This window comes from Ranitomeya imitator, chromosome 1 (genome assembly GCF_032444005.1).
Source record: "Ranitomeya imitator isolate aRanImi1 chromosome 1, aRanImi1.pri, whole genome shotgun sequence".
In the NCBI taxonomy this organism is placed as follows: domain Eukaryota; kingdom Metazoa; phylum Chordata; class Amphibia; order Anura; family Dendrobatidae; genus Ranitomeya; species Ranitomeya imitator.
The window spans coordinates 906314485-906337870 of record NC_091282.1 but is presented as its reverse complement, the minus strand read 5'-3'; the positions used below and the strand labels follow the sequence as shown (position 1 = coordinate 906337870).

At 44.8% G+C, this 23386-nt stretch overlaps 1 protein-coding gene across 4 annotated transcripts in view; it reads right to left on the bottom strand.

Annotated features, from left to right (window-relative positions):
- RUFY3 (RUN and FYVE domain containing 3) overlaps positions 1–23386 on the bottom strand; it is a 140740-nt gene that overhangs the window by 5684 nt on the left and 111670 nt on the right. For 2 of the 4 annotated variants that reach the window (XM_069743404.1, XM_069743406.1), the window contains exons 15-18: positions 19795–19868; positions 15865–15898; positions 13695–13796; positions 13503–13577 (exon numbers count right to left, since the gene is read on the bottom strand). In XM_069743404.1, coding sequence (XP_069599505.1) covers positions 13503–13577; positions 13695–13796; positions 15865–15898; positions 19795–19868 — 285 coding nt within the window. The remainder of the gene's footprint in view (positions 1–13502; positions 13578–13694; positions 13797–15864; positions 15899–19794; positions 19869–23386) is intronic. The other 2 variants (XM_069743405.1, XM_069743407.1) reach the window with 1 other exon arrangement.

The following is a 23386-nucleotide window of genomic DNA, read 5'->3' as shown; positions in this document are numbered from 1 at the left end:
CTGAGGATACAACCTCCCTGACCCTTGTGTCCTCCACTGAGGTAAGCAAAACATCTCTGAAAGAAAAAAAAAAAAAAAAAAAAAGGAGACGACCGCCCAGCCTGGGAGATACGCTGAGGTCTCGGTACGAGTCATGCCGAGGAAGATCTGCCCTGTCCAGGTCTGGAGGATCTACCTTGGGATCTACTGGAACGCCAGGAAGGGGTGGGTTTAAAGGAAACCTTCTTCCTAACCTGGCGAGACTGCGGCCTCTGCTGGTGGGAAACCTCCTCTGTCGCCGTGAAACGGCAAAAGGACTGAAACTTAATAATTTGGTAAAACATGGAGCCGAACAGAAGTGACCCCTGGAAAGGCAGGCTGGTGAGGGACTTTTCTGACGACAAGTCTGCCTGCCAGGCCTTAAGCCAAATAGTCCGACGTATAGCCACAATATTGCTGGACGCCTGAGGTGCACAAGACGCGGCATCCATGGAGGCAGAGACCAAGTAGTTCCCTGCGTCAGAAATCTGGCGGGCGAGATCCGCCAGATCTTCCGGTCAAGCTCCAGAAAGAATGCCCTGACGGAGTTGTTTGGCCCATCTGGCTATGGATTTCGAGACCCAAGCAGAGGCAAAAGCCGGACATAATGTAGAAGCGGCTGCTTCGAAGGCTGATTTTGCAAAGGATTCTATAATTCTGTCATTGGCATCCTCGAGGGATGCTCCATTAGTAAGTGGGAGGACTGTGTTGGTGGACAGTCTGGAAACTGGCGGGTCCACTACCAGAGAAGCTGTCCAGTTGCCGGTGAGCTCGGGAGAAAAAGGGATACAGGACACAGAGGCGCTTCCCTTTTTGAAAGCGCCTGGTCGGGTTCTCTCTATCCCTGGCAAGTACCTCCTCAAATTCTTTATGAGGAGCAAAGACCTTGGAAGGTGGTTTAGACAGTCTAAACGAAACCGCCTGATCTGCGGGTTCCGTAGAGGTGTCCTTGATGCTAAAGGTGTGGTTGACCGCAAAAATGAGGCTCTGGACCATATCCCTCATGTTGGAGGTTTGTTCCAAAACAAGGTCTGAATCATCCTCTGATGGTGCATCCGAAAACGCCTCGCCTTGCTCGGGAGAGGAGGATCGGGAAGAGGCAGACCACCGGGAAGGACCGGGGGTGAGATAATAATTTTTATTTATATAGCGCCAACATATTCCGCAGCGCTTTACAAATTATAGAGGGGACTTGTACAGACAATAGACATTACAGCATAACAGAAATACAGTTCAAAACAGATACCAGGAGGAATGAGGGCCCTGCTCGCAAGCTTACAAACTATGAGGAAAAGGGGAGACACGAGAGGTGTATGGTAACAATTGCTTTAGTTATTCGGACCGGCCATAGTGTAAGGCTCGGGTGTTCATGTAAAGCTGCATGAACCAGTTAACTGCCTAAGTATGTAGCAGTACAGACACAGAGGGCTATTAGCAGCATAAAGTGAATGAGAACATAATGCGAGGAACCTGATTTTTTTTTTTTAAAATAGGCCACACAGGGATCGTTAGGTTAATGCATTGAGGCGGTAGGCCAGTCTGAACAAATGCGTTTTTAGGGTACGCTTAAAGCTGTGGGGATTGGGGATTAATCGTATTAACCTAGGTAGTGCATTCCAAAGAATCGGCGCAGCACGTGTAAAGTCTTGGAGACGGGAGTGGGAGGTTCTGATTATTGAGGATGCTAACCTGAGGTCATTAGCGGAGCGGAGGGCACGGGTAGGGTGGTAGACTGAGACCAGAGAGGAGATGTAGGGTGGTGCTGAGCCATGGAGTGCTTTGTGGATGAGGGTAGTAGTTTTGTACTGGATTCTGGAGTGGAGGGGTAGCCAGTGTAATGACTGGCACAAGGTAGAGGCATCGGTGTAACGGTTGGTGAGGAATATGATCCTGGCAGCAGCATTCAGGACAGATTGGAGCGGGGAAACCGGTTTTTACGTACCGGTAATAGGATTTTACAGAGTCCACGACAGCACCCACAACGAGAGAGAGGGGATCCGCCCACCTTCCGGACAGGAACCTACAGATTAAAAAGGGGCGGTCCCCCTCGCCCTCCAGTTTGTGTTCCAGAGTACAAGGGATACCGCCAATGAATCAGTACATGACAATATTATCTTAAACACTACTAAATACCACCACCTTTATAGAGTGATCTCTTAAGGTACACCTTCCAACAGAGTGCAGGAATAAGTAACTAAATACGGGGGGGAATGTATGGGTGCTGTCGTGGACTCTGTAAAATCCTATTACCGGTACGTAAAAAACGGTTTTCCTATCGCCACGACAGCACCCACAACGAGAGACTTTCAAAGACTATTTAACTGGGAGGGACCACAGCACTAAGTACTGAACGGCCAAACTGTAAGCTGGAATTAGCAGATAGATCAAGGCGATAGTGCTTATAAAAGGTGGAAGGTGATGACCAAGTTGCCGCCTTACATATCATTTCAATGGGGACATCTGCCTTCTCCGCCCAGGATGATGCCATGGCCCGAGTGGAGTGCGCCCTGATGCCTTCTGGTGGTGTTACTCCCCTGGCAGAATAGGCAAGACATATCGCTTCTCTAATCCATCTAGCGATAGAGTTCTTTGTGACACCAGAACCCTTTTTCCGATTCTGGAAAGAAACAAACAGAGCCCTACTCTGTCTCCAGCTTTGTGTCCTATCCAGGTATTCTAATATCGCCCTCTTTACATCTAGAGTATGATATTTTTTCTCCTCTTCTGAACCTGGATTTTCATAGAAAGATGGTAAATAAATCTCCTGACTTCTATGAAATTTAGTTGCTACTTTTGGTAAATATGCAGGATCGGGTTTTAGGACAATCTTATCCTGGAGAATTATTAGATAGGGAGGATCTACTGATAACGCATGTATATCACTGACCCTCCTGGCAGATGTTAATGCTAAGAGTAAAGCTGTTTTTAAGGTTAAATTTTTTTATTGAAATAGAGTCTAATGGCTCGAACGGAGGTTCAGTCAACGCCTCAAGTACCAAATTTAAATCCCAAGGGGGTATTCTTACAATATGGATTGGGTTAGAACGCTGACATGCCTTAATAAATCTAGCAACCCATCTATTACCAGCTATATCACTGTTATATAGAGCTCCCAAGGCTGAAACATGAACTCTTAGAGTGTTGACCGCTAAGCCCAATTCCCAGCCTTTCTGAAGGAATTCTAAAATAGCTGAAATCGGAGCCTTATCTCCTAATGGTTGCTGATGAAACATAAGGAATTTTTTCCAAATTTTTGAGTAGATCTTTGTAGTGACCTCCTTCCTACTTTTCAATAAAGTAGCTATTAAAGCATTAGAGAACCCTCTCTCCTTCAGAAGCTCCCTCTCAAGTTCCAAGCCGTTAAGTGAAGAGTCTCCAAATTTGGATGATGAAATGGACCCTGAGAGAGGAGTTCCGGAACCACTGGCAACACCCAGGGATCGGTCACAGACATTGTCCTGAGGAGAGAGAACCAAGGCCTCCTGGGCCAGAAGGGGGCGATTAAGATCACTCTGGCTCTTTCCTCCCGGATCTTCCTGAGAACTATCGGAATCAGACACATTGGGGGAAAGGCATATGCCAGCTGGAAGTTCCAACGGACACGAAGGGAATCCACTATAAATGGTTGGTCTGTTATGTGTAAGGATGCGAACCTCCTGACCTTCCTGTTCTTCCTCGTAGCAAACAGATCTATTGTCGGCAACCCCCACAGATTGACTATCTGATCGAATATCTGTTGGTTTAGGGACCACTCTCCCTGACGAAGGGAATGGCGACTGAGGTAGTCCGCCTCTATATTGAGTTCCCCTCTTATATGAACTGCCGACAGGGATTGTAAGTGTTTCTCGGCCAGGGACAATATCTGTGCTGTAGTGGTCATCAGGGATCGAGACCTTGTCCCCCCCTGATGATTGATGTAGGCTACCACAGTCATATTGTCTGTTTGTATCTGTACATGCGTATTCCTCAGGGATGGTAGTAAGGAAAGAAGAGGCTGATAGACTGCAGTAAGCTCTCTTAGATTTGAGGAATTCTGGGACTCCTGAATCGACCATCGCCCTTGGGTTAGAATGTTTCCCATATGGGCTCCCCAACCGAACGGGCTGGCATCTGTTGTAACTATATTGTTCGGAGTGATGGTCCAGAGAACTCCTTTTGACAAATGTGCGGAATTGAGCCACCATCTCAGATCGTGAAGAGTGGCGGGTGATAATTTGAACTTTCTGCTCAGAGCACCGTGAAGATCTTTTTCTGCTTGAAGAACTTCGTACTGAAGCATTCGGGTATGAGCCTGAGCCCATCTTACCGCCGATATACACGCAGTCAAAGATCCTAGTAGAGACATTGCGTCTCTTAGACTTAAGCTTGTAACTGTCCTTACTGCCGTGATCCTTTGAACGATCTTCCGCTTCTTCTCTTCTGGTAGGAAGGATGACTGATCTTCTGAGTCTAGAAGAACTCCTAGGAACATTTGACGTCTTGTGGTTCCAGTTTTGACTTTTCCCAGTTGATTATCCATCCGAGTTCCTGTAGGGATGATATTATGGCATTTACCCTAGACGTACACTGGTCAATTGAATTTCCTACTATCAAAAAATCGTCTAGATAGGGCACCACAAGGGTTTCTCTCTCCCTAATATGTGCCATTACTTCCGAAACAACCTTCGTAAAAACTCTAGGTGCCATGGACAGGCCAAAGGGCATTGCCAAAAATTAAAAATGTTTAATCTGATGGTTTACCCATACTGCCATCCTGAGGAATTGCTGGTGATTTCTGTGAACTGGAAGATGGTAGTACGCATCTTTTAGATCCAAGACCGACATGTAGCACCTAGGAAACAAAAGCTTAGTTGTTGATTTAATGGATTCCATCTTAAAAGCGTGGTACTGAAGATATTTATTCAATTTTCGTAAATTTATGATAGTCCTAAAGGACCCATCAGGTTTAGAGATTAAGAATAGCGGAGAATAAAAGCCCGTCTTCTCCTGATGTTTTGGTACTTCTTCAATAACTCGCTTTGTAAGCAATTGTTGAATCTCTAATTCTAAGGCCTGTTGTTGGGCCGGAGTGTCCAGTGATGTTATCACAAAATGATCTGGGGGAGTTCTCAAAAATTCTAATTTTAATCCGGACTCAACCACCCCCATTATCCAGGCACTAGAAGTAATCTTTTTCCATTTATCTGAGAAGAACTTTAGTCTTCCCCCTACTGGTAGATCCGTTTTATCTGTAATTACGCCTACGTCTTGAGAAAGATGGAGGGTTCTTATAGTATCCACCTTTCTTCTTTTGATCTGATGTTTCCCAGTCGCGATTATATCCCTGCTGGTCCGCCTGGAATCTTCTGAAGGGAATGAGTCTTCGGAAGGCGTTCCTAAAAGTGGGATTAAACGTTTTAGGAAATCCCTTCTTCCTATCTTCTGCCTTTGCAAGGATGTCATCCAGCACCGGGCCGAATAGGTACTCACCCCTACATGGAATGGAGCAAAGTTTAGCTTTAGCCTGAGCATCCCCCTTCCATGTCTTTAGCCATAGTGCCCATCTGGCTGCATTCGAAAGACCTGCCGATCTTGCGGCCAATTTCAGGGAATCAATCGAGGCATCTGCTAGATAAGCTGCTCCTTCTCTGACCTGAGACAGGGAATTCAACAATTTCTCCCTGGGTACCTTCGCTTTAAGCTGCTCCTCCAGCTGAGTCACCCAGACCATAATTGATCTGGCCGTGCAGGTGCCTGCGATAGCAGGCTTAAAGGCTCCAGATGATGACTCCCATAGTTTTTTAAGGAGCATGTCAGCCTTTCTGTCTGAAGGATCCTTGAGGAGCCCTACATCCTCTAATGGTAGCGAGGCTGTTTTCGAAGTAGAGGCTACTGCCGCATCTATTTTCGGAACCTTCATCCACTGGGATAAAGTGTCATCTTCAAAGGGGTACCTTCTTTTTGCAGCTGAAGGTAAAAACCCCTTATCCAGCTTGTCCCACTCCCGTCTGACCAGATCTTTAACTGAATCCACTACTGGGAAAGCTTTCCGACTTCTCTGGCTCAGCCCTGCGAACATAATCTCCTGGGTTGTTTTCGGTTCTTTACTGTCCGCAACCCCCATAGTTGCACGGACTGCCTTAATTAAGGTCTCCATACCATCCGCGGAAAAGCAAGGCCTTCCCTCCTCATCTGAAGAGGATGCCGAAGAACTTTCCGAACATTCGCCCTCTTGTACCGAAGGGCTGGAATCGGACACCAACTCCACACTGCTTTTTTCATGTCGTTTGGTTTTAAGGGATGATTTTATTTCTTACCTAATTACCTCCCTCAAATCCGATACCTGGAGAGGGGCCTCTTCTTCTAACATACGACATATGCATGATTGGCATAATTTCTTTGCATAGGTGTCAGGCAGAGGCTCTGTGCATACAGCACACTGCTTATGTTTAGATTTGGAGACCTTTTTCCCCTACAATAAAGCATAGTGTAGAAAAAACAGCTGTATCAGGCAATGGTCTACATAATACACTCACCACTGCTGGAAAATGTAGAGTACCGGTTTTTGAGGTGGTGAGGTGCGACGTGACGCTGGTTTGCCAGGGTCCTGCTGCCCACGTTCACCGCTATGAGACCTGTGCTCTCCTGCCTGTCGGTGTTCGGCGTCTCCTGCCGAAGACATGCTGCCGCACACACATCTCACCTGAGCGCTGCTTCTTTTCAAAAAATCCCGCGCTCCTCCTCCCGGTCTCCTCCGGAAGTTGTAACTCCACTTCCGGGTCATAAGCGCCGACCTGCTCCTGCAGCGTCGCGCGCGTGTGAACGACCCAGGGCGGCGTGCCTTCCCCCGGGAACGTCACCGCTCCTCGCCAAACGAGGGGGGAAGCTGGACACAGGACTTCCCCCGACGCTGCTTCCGGGCCCCCGACTCTGCCGTTCTCCCCGGACACCGCACAGAGGCTTGGCGGACCCGGGTAAGACAAAACGACCTGTAGGCTCCCGCCGGCCGGACAGGAACCCAAACTGGAGGGCGAGGGGGACCGCCCCTTTTTAACCTGTAGGTTCCTGTCCGGAAGGTGGGCGGATCCCCTCTCTCTCGTTGTGGGTGCTGTCGTGGCGATAGGAAAAGTTTGGTAAGAGGGAGGCTGATTAGTAGAGAGTTACAATAGTCCAGACGAGAATGAATAAGTGAAACAGTAAGAGTTTTTGCAGAGTCGAAAGTAAGCAAAGGGCGAATTCTAGAAATGTTTTTGAGATGCAGGTAAGAAGAGCGAGCCAGTGATCGGATGTGGGGGGTGAATGAAAGGTCAGAATCAAGGATGACCCCAAGGCAGCGGGCATGTTGCTTTGGAGTAATGGTGGAACCGCACACGGAGATGGTAATGTCAGGCAAAGGTAGGTTAGTAGAGGGAGAGAACACGAGGAGTTCAGTTTTTGACAGGTTTAGTTTCAGATAGAGGGAGGACATGATGTTAGAGACAGCGGTAAGACAATCACTGGTGTTTTCTAAAAAGGTCGGCGTGACAACAGGAGAAGAGGTGTATAATTGGGTGTCGTCAGCATAGAGATGGTACTGGAAACCAAATCAACTGATTGTTTGTCCAATAGGGGCAGTATACAAAGAGAAGAGGAGGGGGCCTAGAACTGATCCTTGAGGAACCCCAACATTAAGGGGAAGGTGAGAGGAGGAGGAACCAGCAAAACATACAGTGAAGGATCGGTCAGAGAGATAGGAGGAGAACCAGGAGAGAACGGTGTCCTTGAGGCCGATGGAGCGGAGCATAGTGAGGAGGAGCTGATGATCCACAGTATCGAATGCTGCAGAGAGATCCAAGAGAATTAGCATGGAGTAGTGACCATTAGATTTGGCTGTTAGTAGGTCATTAGAGACTTTAGTGAGGGCAGTTTCAGTAGAGTGTAAAGAGCGGAAGCCAGATTGAAGAGGGTCGAGAAGAGAGTTATCTGAGAGATAGCGCGTAAGACGGGAGTGGACCAGGCGTTCGAGGAGTTTAGAGATGAAGGGAAGATTAGAGACAGGTCTATAATTAGCGGCACAGTTTTGATCGAGGGATGGTTTTTTAAGTAATGGATGTATGATGGCATGCTTAAATGAGGAGGGAAAAATACCGGAAGTGAGGGAAAGGTTGAATATTTTTGTTAGGTGAGAGGTGACAGCTGGGGAAAGGGACTGGAGGAGATGTGACGGAATGGGGTCACTGGTGCAAGTGGTCGGGCGAGAAGATGCAAGGAGCCTGCTTACTTCTTCTTCTGTAACTGCTTCAAAGTCAGAGAGTGAACTAGATGCAGTGGGGGAGGGAGGACAGTGCATGGTATGAAGAGATTGGGAGATGATTTCCTGTCGAATGTGGTCAATTTTTTCTTTGAAGTAATTGGCCAGATCGTCAGCACGGAGATCCGTGGTTGGGGCCTGCTCTCTTGGGTTGAGTAGGGACTGGAACGTGTCAGAGAGACGTTTAGGGTTATTGGACAGGGAGGTGATGAGGGTGTTGAAGTAGGTTTGTTTGGAGAGGTGAAGGGCAGAATTGTATGTCTTTAGCATGAACTTATAATGGATGAAATCTTCGGGTAGATTAGATTTTCTCCACAGACGTTCTGCGCACCTGGAGCACCGCTGCAGGAAACGTGTTTGCAGCGTGTGCCACGGTTGTTGCCGTCTGTGCCGAGTTGTTTTATGTATAGGAGGTGCAGCTTCATCTAGGGCACTTTGCAGGGTTTCATTCTAATGCTTCAGAGCAGAATCAGGACATGAGATGGAGAAGATTGGGGCCAATGAGGACTGCAAGTTCTTCATAAGTTTCTGGGTGTTAATGGCCTGTATGTTTCTATAAGTGTGGAAAGTGGGGGTGACCTGAGCGGGATGGCAGTTCTTGATAGAGAATGAAAGAAGGTTGTGGTCAGAGAGTGGGAGAGGGGAGTTTGTGAAATTATCCACTAAGCAAAGCCGGGAGAAGACCAAGTCAAGGGAGTTTCCATCTTCATGCGTTGGAGAGTTAGTATGCTGCGAGAGGCCGAAAGAGGAGGATAGAGATAAAAGGTGAGAAGCAGATGGGGAGAGGGGAGAAGCAATGGGGATGTTGAAATCACCCATGATAAGGGTGGGGGTGTCACAGGAGAGAAAGTGTGGAAGCCAGGTGGCAAAGTGATCCAGGAACTGATGAGAGGGGCCGGGAGGACGATACACCACCGCCACTCGCATGGAGAAGGGGACGTAGAGTCTGACCACATGGACCTCAAAGGAAGGGAAGACAAGTGAGGGTACTTGGGGGATAACTTGGAAAGTACATTTGGGTGAAAGGAGCAGACCAACGCCTCCACCTGCTCTGTTGTCCGATCTTGGGGTATGAGAAAAATGTAGTCCACCATATGAAAGAGCAGCAGCAGCGGTGGTGGTGTCTGACTGCTGGATCCAGGTTTCAGTAAGAGCCAGGAGATTAAGAGAATTAGAAAGGAAGAAGTCATGAATGAAGGAGAGTTTATTACACACAGAGCGAGAATTCCAAAGGGCACAATTCAAAGAGACAGAAGGCATGCAGGGAATATTAATAAGGTTAGAGGGGTTTCTGGGTGTAGCAATTGGAAGGTTTGACTGGCTATAACATGGGGGGCCGGGGTTTGGAGAGATGTCTCCAGCGACTAGGAGAAGGAGGATCGAAAGAGTGAGTAGATGGTTAAGTGATTTGTGAGAGTGTCTCTTGTGTTGGATGGTGGGACTGAATGGATCTGTGCTATTAAGCAATGTGAACAGAGCATGAGTGCTATACATAGGAGAGGCAAGGACAGAGGGGCCAATATGGATGGAGTGCAAAGAGTTAATGCAATGGCGGTGAATGTGAGTGAATGCAGCAGCCAGGATATAAATTATACAAATAAATATGGTGAGTATTTGTTCTGTTTCAAGGGAATAGTGAATATATTTAGTTTTTCTTACCTGTCTCCTGCCCTGTCTAACTGCCATGTTATAACTGCCGAGTACTTAGAAAAAAAGTACTTTGAATAAAAATACACGAACACTAGTGCACGAATGCATCCCCAAGCTAAGTCTACATTTATAGAAGGCTAGCCCTTAGATCACCCTTTTTTTTTTTTTGTGTTAAAGCTCGTTAGCAATCAATCTAACTCAGTTGAGACAACAGGACACAATAAATGTAGTGATCAGATAAACAAATGTCCAGGTCTACATGGATCATAAACCGCTTTGAAACAGTTATGTGATCTCTCTGAGTAAGGACATGCAAAAGTGAGTTAAATATCTATAAACACAAACAAATGCACAATAGGATGAATAACATATATAGATATATGCAGGATTCAATGCCGAAAATAGAATGACTCAGATACCATCCAAGCTGCTTGCTGTCAGGGACTGGAGCAATAGACATGCAGGATATTTCAGCTCAGAGAATGAATGATATGTTTACCATCCAAGCTGCTTGCTGTCAGGGACTGGAGCAATAGACATGCAGGATATTTCAGCTCAGAGAATGAATGATATGTTTACCTGTATGAAGAGAGAAGAGATGCTTGATTATATTCTGCCATGTTATAACTGCCGAGTACTTAGAAAAAAAGTACTTTGAATAAAAATACACGAACACTAGTGCACGAATGCACCCCTGGATGGATGGAGCGGGAAGAGGACCTAAAATGGTGCTCCTGTCTGGATCCCTTGCGGCCTGCGTTGGAAGGCCCAGAAGAAGATTCCGGTGACCCACTAGCAACTACGGAAGTCGGGAGGGACAACCTATCAAGTATGGACACCAGGGTCTGGGACACCTTGGTGAGATCCACTACGGACTATGACAGAGGAAGCCCACCCTGGAATAGGGGCCTCACTCCCACCTGGGACAGAAGGGCACTCCTAGGCGGTGGGCACAGGAGGGCTGCTGCAGTCTTGACAGAGGGGAGAGGACTGACCTGAAGGGAGCCTGCATTTGCACGAAGAGCGCACAAAGTGTTTCATGAGAGCAGAAGAAGAAGAGAAGGTGGGAGGACGAGAGTGCTCTCCCTTAGATTTAGGCATGATGAGCAGACCCATTAACTGATGCCAGAAGGTTAGGGGACATGAGAGAGGAGGAGAGTGTCGGGCTGCAGAGCAGCTACTCATAGTACATGCAGTCGTCCTGTACTCAGCTCCAGACTGTAGGGCTGCTGTGCCAGGAAGAGGAGGCTCCACAGGAAGAAGGTACAATCTGGATCCACCAAGAGGAAAAATGGCAGTCACAATAGGGTGCCCAGGTCCAGGAGTGAAAAAGCGCACACTGCAGGGACACATGCTGAAAAGCCTGCTCTGAGATAGGAACCAGGGGCGGAGCCAAGCACCTGGGGCGGAGCTAAGTCCAGGCAGGAAGGAGCTGACTAAGATAGGCGGGAGAAAAGCCCGCCCGAAAAGCAGGAGAGGGGCGGAGCCAGCCCTGCAGCTAGGCCAGAGTGAAGCCGGGACCTAAATTAGAGCTGGTGACCGCCGGAGGATGGGGGAGCAGCGCGGAGGATTGAAAAACGCTGCAAAACAACGCCTGCAGCCCCCAATACCCCAAAAATTAAAGGGGAAAAGACCCCTGATGCCCCACTCTGCAGCTAGGCCCGGAAGAAGCCGGGACCTAGATTACATCAGATGACCACCGGAGCACGGGGGAAGCGGTGAGGAGAGCCCTAAAACTGCTGCAAAGGTAACCTGAATTAAGGGGCTATTAAAATAATTTTTTTTTTCCCTGATGTTCTTTCTTCTGTGATGATCTTATCTTTCACTCTGTACCTGGGGGAGAAAGAAAGAGTACCTCCCCATCCAAGATCGGACGTCCGATAATCCAGCATAGTGGGACGTCCATGTCTCCTCGAACCGACAGGCTCTGGTGGGCGAGTGGGTGGGAGACAGAGGCAGGCCCGGGTATGAATCACCTGAACACGCTTCTGTGTTAGGAGCTGGGGTCCTGCCGACTAGACGTATGAGGAAACGGGGTGGCAGTACACGCCGTACTCATAGTCTCTTAGTGGGAGTACAGGAGTGACTGAAAAAGAATGACGCACATTGAGGTAGATAAGGGTTTAATGAAAGACCCGTGTCCACCTCCTACTGACACTAAGCTAAACTGAATATCCTACTTCCTGTCGGTAGGGTGTATACTGAAGAAGGAGCTAACGTTTTTATTTGCATAGTGTCAGCCTCCTAGTGGCAGCAGCATACACCCATGGTTCCTGTGTCCCCCAATGAAGCGATAGAGAAAAAAAATCAAACCTACACATATTTGGTATCGCCGCATTCAGAATCGCGCAATCTACCAATAAAAAAAAAAAAGCATTAACCTGATCCCTAAATGTCGTAGAGAGAAAAAAAATTTGAAACGCCAGAAATACTTTTTTTTGGTCACCGCGACATTGCATTAAAATGCAATAACGGGCGATCAAAAGAATGTATCTGCACAAAAGTGGTATCATTAAAAACGTAATCTCGGCACGCAAAAAATAAGCCCTCACCAGACCGCAGATCACGAAAACTGGAGACGCTACGGGTATCGGAAAATGGCGCATTTTTTTATTTTTATTTTAGTAAAGTTTTTTAATTTTTTCCACCACTTAGATAAAAAATAACCTATACATGTTAGGTGTCTATGAACTCGTAATGACCTGGGGAATCATAATATCAGCTCAGTTGCAGCATTTAATGAAGCTAGCAAAAAAGCCAAATTGCACTTTTTTTTGCAATTTCACTGCACTTGGAATTTTTTTCCCGTTTTCTAGTACAAGACATGGTGAAACCAATGGTGTTGTTCAAAAGTACAACTCGTCCCGCAAAAAATAAGCCCTCACATGACCATACTGACGGAAAAATAAAAAAAAGTTATGGCTCTGGGAAGGAGGGGAGCGAAAAACAAAAACACCAAAACAAAAAAAGGGCCGCGGTGGGAACGGGTTAAGGTAGCTTTCCAATAGGACATTTACGCCTTGAATTACAGTAGCAGCGAGGTGATCAGTGTAAATTGTCTGGGGCTGCGGATTTGACATCTGCAGTATGTTATGTTAAGCCAAGGGTGATATGTGACTTAAAGGGAATCTGTCAGTAGGATCATCCCTTCTAAGCCATCTATATGGGCAAGCAGGTCATAGGAAGGTAAATAAAATGATACTTTACAATCTGTGATCCGATGTCTAATTCCAGAGAAATCCATGTTTTTCTTGTATGTAAATGGCCTCATCCAGGCTATGGGGAGGATGTTGCCTCCAGAGCTCCTGTCCTCCTGATAGCCAGGAAGAGGTCATTTATATAAAGTGATAAAAGATGATTTATCAGCAAGGCATCTGATATGAGGCATACAGGCATCACTCTCCTCAGCAGTCTATAATGTGTATGCCCATATTAATAGTTGGGATAGGTTAAATGTGGTGACAGATTCCCTTTAACATCAACCGCAGTGTTACCACTGTGTGAGGTCTGCAGTGAACTGCCCAGTGGGGAACCTAATGACTTGTGAGATATAAGTGAGCCTTACCTTTGTGAGCAAGATGCTGGATTCCTCTCGACACAGCTTACACATTTGAAGGATCTTTGTTTCATCATCTTTCTCCTAGTACAGTATTAAGAAGAATATTATAGACTGGTATGTGCCCCAAAAGCAGTTTTACCTTATTTTAGCGGATGAGAGCAAGAGCTCCTACAAAACTATTTTTGGGGATTTATTAACCTTTGGGGTGGACTGGATCATGCAATGGGGCTGTGCATTTGCCTCTTCCTTTTGTCCTTTCCCATCACTCGTTTGATCTTGATGGACATTTGTCTTTTTCGCCTGTATTAAAGGGAAACTGTCAGCAGTTTTTGCTACGTAAACTGCGGTCAGCATGATGTAGGGGTTTAAACACTGAACTCAATGATGGATCACAAAGTCCGACTGTGTGCTGGAGTTTACTTAAGGTACTGTCACACTAGACGATATCGCTAGCGATCCGTGACGTTGCAGCGTCCTCGCTAGCGATATCGTCCAGTGTGACAGGCAGCAGCGATCAGGCCCCTGCTGGGAGATCGCTGGTCGGGGAAGAAAGTCCAGAACTTTATTTCGTCGCTGGACTCCCCGTAGACATCGCTGAATCGGCGTGTGTGACACCGATTCAGCGATGTCTTCACTGGTAACCAGGGTAAACATCGGGTAACTAAGCGCAGGGCCGCGCTTAGTAACCCGATGTTTACCCTGGTTACCAGCGTAAAAAAACAAACAGTACATACTTACATTCAGCTGTCTGTCCCTTGCCGTCTGGTTCCTGCACTGACTGCTGGCCGTAAAGTGAAAGCAGAGCACAGCCACAGCGGTGAGTCACCGCTGTGTGACTCACCGCTGTGCTGTGCTTTCACTTTCACTTTACGGCCAGCAGTCAGTGCAGGAACCAGACGGCAAGGGACAGACAGCTGAATGTAAGTATGTACTGTTTGTTTTTTTACGCTGGTAACCAGGGTAAACATCGGGTTACTAAGCGCGGCCCTGCGCTTAGTTACCCGATGTTTACCCTGGTTACCGGGGACCTCGGGATCGTTGGTCGCTGGAGAGCTGTCTGTGTGACAGCTCTCCAGCGACCAAACAGCGACGCTGCAGCGATCCGGATCGTTGTCGGTATCGCTGCAGCGTCGCTAAGTGTGACGGTACCTTTAGACTGAAGCTTTAATCACTTTATGCTGTGACTAGCTGGCCGCCTGCTTTCAAGTCCAATTTAGCCCCCTTCTGTGATAAGGAGCTCACTGTCTATAGTTATGTACACAGAGAGCTTGGTGTGGGCAGAGCTAGCTTTCTCAGCTCTGCCGCATTTCTAATTCTAAAACCACTGATTCTGCCAGAACTGCTGTACCCAGTACATTGAGTGACACATGGTTGGATTCAGGGCCTCTTCACCTACATCATGCTGCTCTCAGATGAGGTAGCAAAAACAGATTTGATTTAACTATGTAACTTCCTGTTATCTATAGAGTTACTAACCTGAAGATCCTCTTTTCAAACAGGTGTGGCATTATCTGTGTTAGGGAAATCTACATTACTTATGCCAGTTGCTGTGGAAGAGCCTACATGCCTGTGACAAAAATCACCCACTTTTTGAGCGAAAAAAGGAGCTTTCTTTTTTATGAGAGAAACGATCCTTGAAAGAACTGCAGATGGATCAGTAAGATTAAACACCCAACTGACCTAATTGGCCCTTTGTTTTTTTTTCTGCTAAAGATAAAATTTTATTTAACAATACATGTATTGGTGACCAAGTACATTTAAAGAGTAACCATTTTCATAAATCAATAGTACGCATAAAAAAACAACATCTTTGTAATATATCTGATCAGAGAAATCTGCTTCATTCTCCTCCTGGGCTGATCATTTTTTTTCCAAATTCTCAATTCACAGGTAAAATAGTCTTCAGTGAAGACAGACTCTCGCATTACTGAGACAGGAGATGGCAGTCACTACTGGTAAGATTCAGACAGGAGCGGGGAGGAAGAGGCAGCTATATAGAATCTTATCAGTAGTAACTGCCATCTACTATTCAGTCTTCACTGAATACAGATTTTTCCTGGGAATTTAGAATTTTGATAACGACTGATCAATTCTGGAAGATAAAGAAGCAGATTTCTCTGATGATATATATTACAGTTGATTATGTTCATGTGTACTATTGATTTATAAAGTAAAAATTAAACAACAGTAACGCTTTAAACGTTTGGGGGTTTTATGACAACTGATCATATGCCCTCAGGCCCTCCTTTTTGACAATCTATCCTTTTTTCTGTTTAGCCACACCATCCATAAACACACTGCTGAGGTTGGAAAGAAGCATTTTGTGATGCACACAACCATGTGAATGAACACTTGAGTTTGCACAAACCTCGTTCTCTAGGTTGATTGAAGTTAATGTTGTACTGAAAAAAAAAAAAAAGTAGAAAGAATGACCAGAGCAGCCAGAACATGTAAAAACTAAGCAAATGTAAGCTCTGATAACAGCACAAATGTACAATGCAGTTGGAAAAGATCCCGGCACATTATTATTTATTGTTATAGCGCCATTTATTCCATGGCACTTTACATGTGAGGAGGGGTATACATAAAAACAAGTACAATAATCTTAAACAATACAAGTCATAACTGGTACAGGAGGAATGAGGACCCTGCCCGCGAAGGCTCACAATCTACAAGGGATGGGTGAGAATACAGTAGGTAAGGATAGAGCTGGTCATGCAGCGGTTTGGTCGATCGGTGGTTACTGCAGGTTGTAGGCTTGCCGGAAGAGGTAGGTCTTCAGGTTCTTTTTGAAGGTTTCGACGGTAGGCGAGAGTCTGATGTGTTGTGGTAGAGGGCACATAAGCCTACGGTATCCATAAAGCTACATTTACCCAATGGATGTCAAAATAGTGTCTTTTTGACATCTGCTGGGCACTAGTGATGAGCGAATATACAGTGATATGAAAAAGTTTGGGCACCCCTATTAATCTTAATGATTTATAAAAATAGTTTTTGTTGCAACAGCTATTTCAGTTTCATATATCTAATAACTGTTGGACACAATGTTTCTGCCTTGAAATGAGGTTTATTGTACTAACAGAAAATGTGCAATCTGCATTCAAACAAAATTTGACAGGTGCATAAGTATAGGCACCCCACCAGAAAAGTGACATTAATATTTAGTAGATCCTCCTTTTGCAAAAATAACAGCCTCTAGTCGCTTCCTGTAGCTTTTAATGAGTTCCTGGATCCTGGATGAAGGTATTTTTGACCATTCCTCTTAACTGAACTGGAATTGTTTTGTTAAGTTTGATGGTCGCCGAGCATGGACAGCCCTCTTCAAATGATCCCACAGATGTTCAATGATATTCAGGTCTGGGGACTGGGATGGCCATTCCAGAACAGTGTAATTGTTCCTCTGCATGAATGCCTGAGTAGATTTGGAGCGGTGTTTTGGATCATTGTCTTGCTGAAAGATCCATCCCCTGCGTAACTTCAACTTTGTCACTGATTCATTAACATTATTGTCAAGAATCTGCTGATACTGAGAGGAATCCATGCGTCCCTCAACTTTAACAAGATTCCCGGTGCCGGCACTGGCCACACAGCCCCAAAGCATGATGGAACCTCCACCAAATTTTAGTGTGGGTAGCAAGTGTTTTTCTTGGAATGCTGTGTTTTTTGGCCGCCTTGCATAACGCCTTTTTGTATGACCAAACAACTCAATCTTGGTTTCATCAGTCCACAGGACCTTCTTCCAAAAAGAAATTGGCTTCTCCAAATGTGCTTTTGCATACCTCAGCCGACTGTTTGTGGCGTGCTTGCAGAAACGGCTTCTTTCACATCAGTCTCCCATACAGCTTCTCCTTGTGCAAAGTGCGTTGTATAGTTGACCGATGCACAGTGACACCATCTGCAGCAAGTTGATGCTGCAGCTCTCTGGAGGTGGTCTGAGGATTGTCCTTGACTGATCTCACCATTCTTCTTCTCTGCCTTTCTGATGTTTTTCTTGGCCTGCCACTTCTGGCCTTAACAAGAACTGTACCCTGTGTTCTTCCAATTCCTTACTATGTTCCTCACAGTAGAAATTGACAGGTCAAATCTCTGAGACAGCTTTTTGTATCCTTCCCCTGAACAACTATGTTGAATAACCATTGTTTTCAGATCATTAGACGGTTGTTTTGAGGAGCCCATGATGCCACTCTTCAGACGAGATTCAAACAGGAGAACAACTTGCAAGTGGCCACTTTAAGTAGCTTTTCTCATGATTGCATACACCTGGTTATGAAGTTCAAAGCTCAATGAGGTTAGAAAACAAAAAAAAAGTGCTTTAGTAAGTCAGTAAAAAGTAGGTAGGAGTATTTAAAACAAGAAAATAAGGGCGCCCATACTTATGCACCTGTCAAATTTTGTTTGAATGCAGATTGCACATTTTCTGTCAGTACAATAAACCTCATTCAAGGCAGAAACATTACGGTGTCCAACAGTTATTAGATATATGAAACTGAAATAGCTGTTGCAAAAAAAACTATTTTTATAAAACATTAAGCTTAATAGGGGTGCCCAAACTTTTTCATATAACTGTACTCGTTACTCGAGATTTCGAGCATGCTCGGGTGTCCTCCGAGTATTTTTTAGTGCTCGGAGTTTTAGTTTTCAGCGCCGCAGCTAAATGATTTACATTTGTTAGCCAATACATGTGGGGATTCCCTGGCAACCAGGCAACCCCCACATTTACTTATGCTGGCTAACAGATGTAAATCATTCAGCTGCGGCGCTGAAAACTAAAACTCCGAGCACTAAAAAATACTTGGAGGACCCCCGAGCATGCTCGAGAAATCTCGGGTAACGAGTATATTCGCTCATCACTACTGGGCAGGTGTATGCCAGTCTACTTTTTCCCTGCAAAGAGATATGTAGTCTGCGGCTTTATCCTATACAGAGAAAAAGAATCGTATTCTGCTCAGTATAACTCTCATTGTAGATTCCAGAATGTCACGGTACAGGTAGAATGACAAAGTAATGCTAAAAAAAATAAATAGGGTAAATGGACCAACAGCATCATGTTTCAGGGACTGGTGTTGATAAGTACATTCACTTTTTAGGGTTGGGCTTTTGTAGAGTGTTAGGGTACCGTCACACTATACGATTTACCTACGATCACGACCAGCGATATGACCTGGCCGTGATCGTAGGTAAATCGTAGTGTGGTCGCTGGGGAGCTGTCACACAGACAGCTCTCCAGCGACCAACGATGCCGAGGTCCCCGGGTAACCAGGGTAAACATCGGGTTACTAAGCGCAGGGCCGCGCTTAGTAACCCGATGTTTACCCTGGTTACAAGCGTAAAACTAAAAAAAAAAAAAAAACAGCACATACTTACATTCTGGTACATTCTCACTGACTGCCGGCCATAAAGTGAAAGCACAGCCGCTGTGCTCTGCTTTCACTTTACAGCCGGCAGTCACAGTGCGGGAAGCAGACGGCAAGGGACCTGACGGACACCAGAATGTAAGTATGTGCTGTTTGTTTTTTTTTAGTTTTACGCTTGTAACCAGGGTAAACATCGGGTTACTAAGCACGGCCCTGCGCTTAGTAACCTGATGTTTACCCTGGTTACAAGCGAACGCATCGCTGGATCGCATCGCTAGATCGGTGTCACACACACCGATCTAGCGATGATAGCGGGAGATCCAGCGATGAAACAAAGTTCCAAATGATCTGCTACGACGTACGATTCTCAGCAGGATCCCTGATCGCTGCTGCGTGTCAGACACAGCGATATCATAACGATATCGCTGGAACGTCACGAATCGTACCGTCGTAGCGATCGAAATGGCAGTGTGTGACGGTACCCTTACAGTAAGCGGTCACTCATGCCTATTGACTTATCTCATTTACGTCACCATAGTGCACTTTGGTATCTCGCTCTTTGGGTGGATGTTCCTGCGATACATACAATGTATCACTTTGTGAGCATTTGTTGAGGCCTCTCCATCAATGTAGAGTCATATGTAAGATGCCAACCACCTTCAAAACATTACACAATCCTGATCTAAAACTTAGAATTCACCTGGCATCTCATTTTTCATCATCTAAATAACAGACGTGCTACTCAAAAAGAGCTTAAACAGGCGATTGTGCACTGTCTAAACTGGTAAAGATGTTAAGTATGTACAGTTTATGCAAGACCAAAACAGAAGAAGGTGCCTTGGATTAAATGGTATTATAATATTATTATTATTATTATTATTAATAATAAAAAAATATAAGATTCTGCTGCATTTAATATCAACTTAGCTTTAAACATTACATACTTGTTTGGTGTAGTGCTACTTGTTTCATTCACAGCTTGTCTCACATTTTCATCTGCTTCTTTATGTTGTGTATACTGATGAAAAAAAAAAGTTTTGCAGCATTTTTAGAAAAAACTGATTAGGATTAAAAACAATTGTAAAAAGGACTGTACGATTTAGAGTGGTCTCTCACTGAGAACTTCCGTTAAATAGTCAATGTTGAGACTGGCTACAAAAAGTCTCTGTCTGGAAAAATCTGCTTTCCTATGCAAGACAGACAGATAATTGATTTCAAAGGACACCACATCATTTTTCATATTCCTCTTTTGGTGATGGTGCAAGAAAATTAGTCGCATGTTAAAGTGATCCTTCACTGATCTCAGTGGGGACCCATTAAATAAAAGCAATACCCTATGGCAAGAACAGGGAATCGTCAGAGGGCTGCTTAGCGCTGTAGTGCCAATCGCCACCATAGTTTTATACTTCTTCACTTAATTTTGGAGGAAATCTGGTGTTTGATCTCCAAAACCATGGAGTAACATGTAATGGCAGCACAGTTTTGCAGGTGACCAGTGTTCCTCTGGAAAAATCACATACTCTAACTGCTCCAAAGGCTGAGCTTACGTTTAATGTATATTTAGGAGGCACAATTTACAAAGAACTGAAGAAGATACCGGTCTTAGTTTGCATTTGTTCTAAAAAATACAGATAGTGCTGGTCAAAGACATTTATGTAAAATGGGCATGTTTGTGTTATGATCAGAACCTCTTTAAGGGCTGGTAAACGCCACCAGTGCATTTTCTGATCAAGGACATCTGTTGAAAGCTATAGATATAACATGATGAAAGGTACGGTCACTTAAATAAGCCAAATCCTAACATTGGGCTCACACGCTGATGTTTTCTAACATTGCCACAAAGAAAAGAAACACTATCATTTTCAAACATCATTATTGTACAGGTGCAATGTTTTAGCTTATTGATGGATTCCTCTTTTCCAGATTACCACTTTCTTAGTGGCACTGCTTGGCGATACGGTTCTGAAATGTAAATGTGCCCTATAGTAAATGTTAGGAGGTATTTTATCACCTTTCAGTGAAGATAAAATGAAACACTAATAAAATGGTAATGTTGGCATAAATCTAAACCATTACCCTAGTTCCCCCATTACTGCACCGTACCCTTTTAAGGACCATATTAAATAATGCACTTATAACAAACTATTTGTTGTGCAATTTCTCCTGAGTGCACAGATTCCCCATATGTGCTGAAAAACTACTGTTTGGGCACTCGGCAGGGCTTGGAAGGAAGGAGAACCATTTGACTTTTGGAATGCAAAATTGTCTGGAATAGATAGACACCATGTTGTGTTTTCAGAGTTCCTAATGTGCCTAAACAATGGAAACCTCCCACAAGTCACCCCATTTTGTAAACTACACCCCTGAAGGAATTTATCCAAAGGTGTAGTGAACATTTTGAATCCTCATTCGATTGACAGAATTGTAAAACATTGGCCTGAGTAAAAGATAGATTACCATTTTTTTCCACTAAAATCTTGTGTTGGCCCCAAGTTTTTAATTTTCAAAAGGGATAATAAGAGCAAACAAATGGTACAATTTGTTACGCAAATTCTCCTGTGTATATCCGTACCCTATATGTGATCAAAACTACTTTTGAGGCACAGTACAAAGTGCAGAAGGGAAGGAGTGCCATATTACAGTGCAGCTTTTGCAGTTCCGGTTTGCGGGTGCAATGTCACGTTGGCAGAACCCCTGAGGTGTCAAAACATCAAAACCTCCCATAGGTGACCTCATTTTACTACACCCCTCAATGAATTCATCTAGGGGTGCAGTGATAATATTGACACCACAGTTGTGTGACAGAACTTTATACTTTTTGGCAGCAAAGAAAAAAATAATTAAATTTTTGCCACAAAAATGTTGTTGTAGGCCCAGATTTTATATTTTCACACGAGAAAATGGGACAAAAAGTTGTCAGAGTTTCTGCTGAATGTGGCAGTACCCCATATGTTGCTGTACAGTACCGCTTAGCCACACAGCGATTCTCGGGAGGGACGGAGCGCTATTTGATTTTTAGAACACATTTTCCTAGAATAGTTTGCGGACTCCATATACAGAGCCCCTAAGTGCCAGAAGAGCAAAATCCCCCCCACCTCAAATGACCCAATTTTGGAAATTACATCCTTCTGGAATTTATCTACAGGTAGTGATGATTTTGATTCCATGGGTGTTTTCTAGAAACAAACAACAATTGATGTTGCTGAGTGACAATTGCAAATCTGCCGCTGTAGCCCCCAGTACGTGGTAGTAACCAGTACGTGGTAGTTCCAAGCTCGTGCTTCTGGAGACATGCATTTGTAAATTAGGTGGGCTCTCATCAATACAGAAATGCCAAACACGAGGACGCCAAATGTGGTTTAGGCACTGGGTTTCAGAAGGGAGGGGGGCATTTGGATTTGGGAGAGCATACTTCGCTGGATTTCTTTTGGGGGAGGGGTGGGAGCTATTTTGCTTTTCCAGTACCTTTGTGTTACCAGTAACGTGGAAGTCCCCTATATTTCCATTGATAGAGGACCTGTGTGGCGACTTACTTTTTTGTGGATTGAGTTGAAGCTTTTGAGAACATTTTACCATTTTACATAACATTTTGGATCACATTTATCCTGGGCTATACGCTGAGCACAAACATCTAGGTTTCCGTCTAAATCTCTGAGAGACGCGATTCAGATTAAACCCGAGGGATCCATTCACTATGAGGCAGAAGAGTTACTCTGGACTCTGACTGGCCTCTGTTCCGAGGTTTCTTATTCATAGATGCACAAAACTGTGGTCATCCGCTCTTTAATGCACACTTAAAAAGATGACAACGGCTGGATCATAGGCCAGACAACATCCACAGTGTCTATCTGCCGTATTATATAGAATCTCCCCTTGTAGGTTCCGTCTGAAGGACGTATTACAGAGATTCATACGGAAACCCTGGTGTAAGCGCTCAGTGTAGAGCACAGGATAAATGTGCGGCGAGCCTTACTGCGATCTTTGGGAGGTAGAATAAATAAATCAACAGTAGGTCAAGAATGGATTTTATATGCTGTTCCTCGTGCAGCACACGTGATTAGACTGCTTTATTCTTTGGGTCAGTGCGATTACAGCAATAACAAATTTATACTGGGTTTTTTGCTTGGCTGCTGTCACACACTAAAAAAAAAAAAAGATTTTGCATCGCCATATTTTAAGAGCTATAATTTTTCTAGTAACAGTCATGTGAATCCTTGTTTTTTGCGAGAGGAGTTGAAATTTTTTTGGGTACCATTTTCAGACAAAATGTTTTTATTGCTTTCTATTCTGATTTTTGGGAGACAGAATGAACAAATGAACGTCCGCGATCAGCGCTAGCACCAATAGTGGACGTTACTGCAGGGCGTCAGCTATAATGTATCACTTACACCCACTGATGATTGTGCCGCCTCTGCGTGTGAGCCAACATGATCGTCCCGCTGTTCAAGCACTTCCAGAAGCGCCATACATGTACGGTGGATCACGTGAAGGGTTTAAAAGAAGTAACCATGTTTCGAACTGCTTGTTCTATTAATG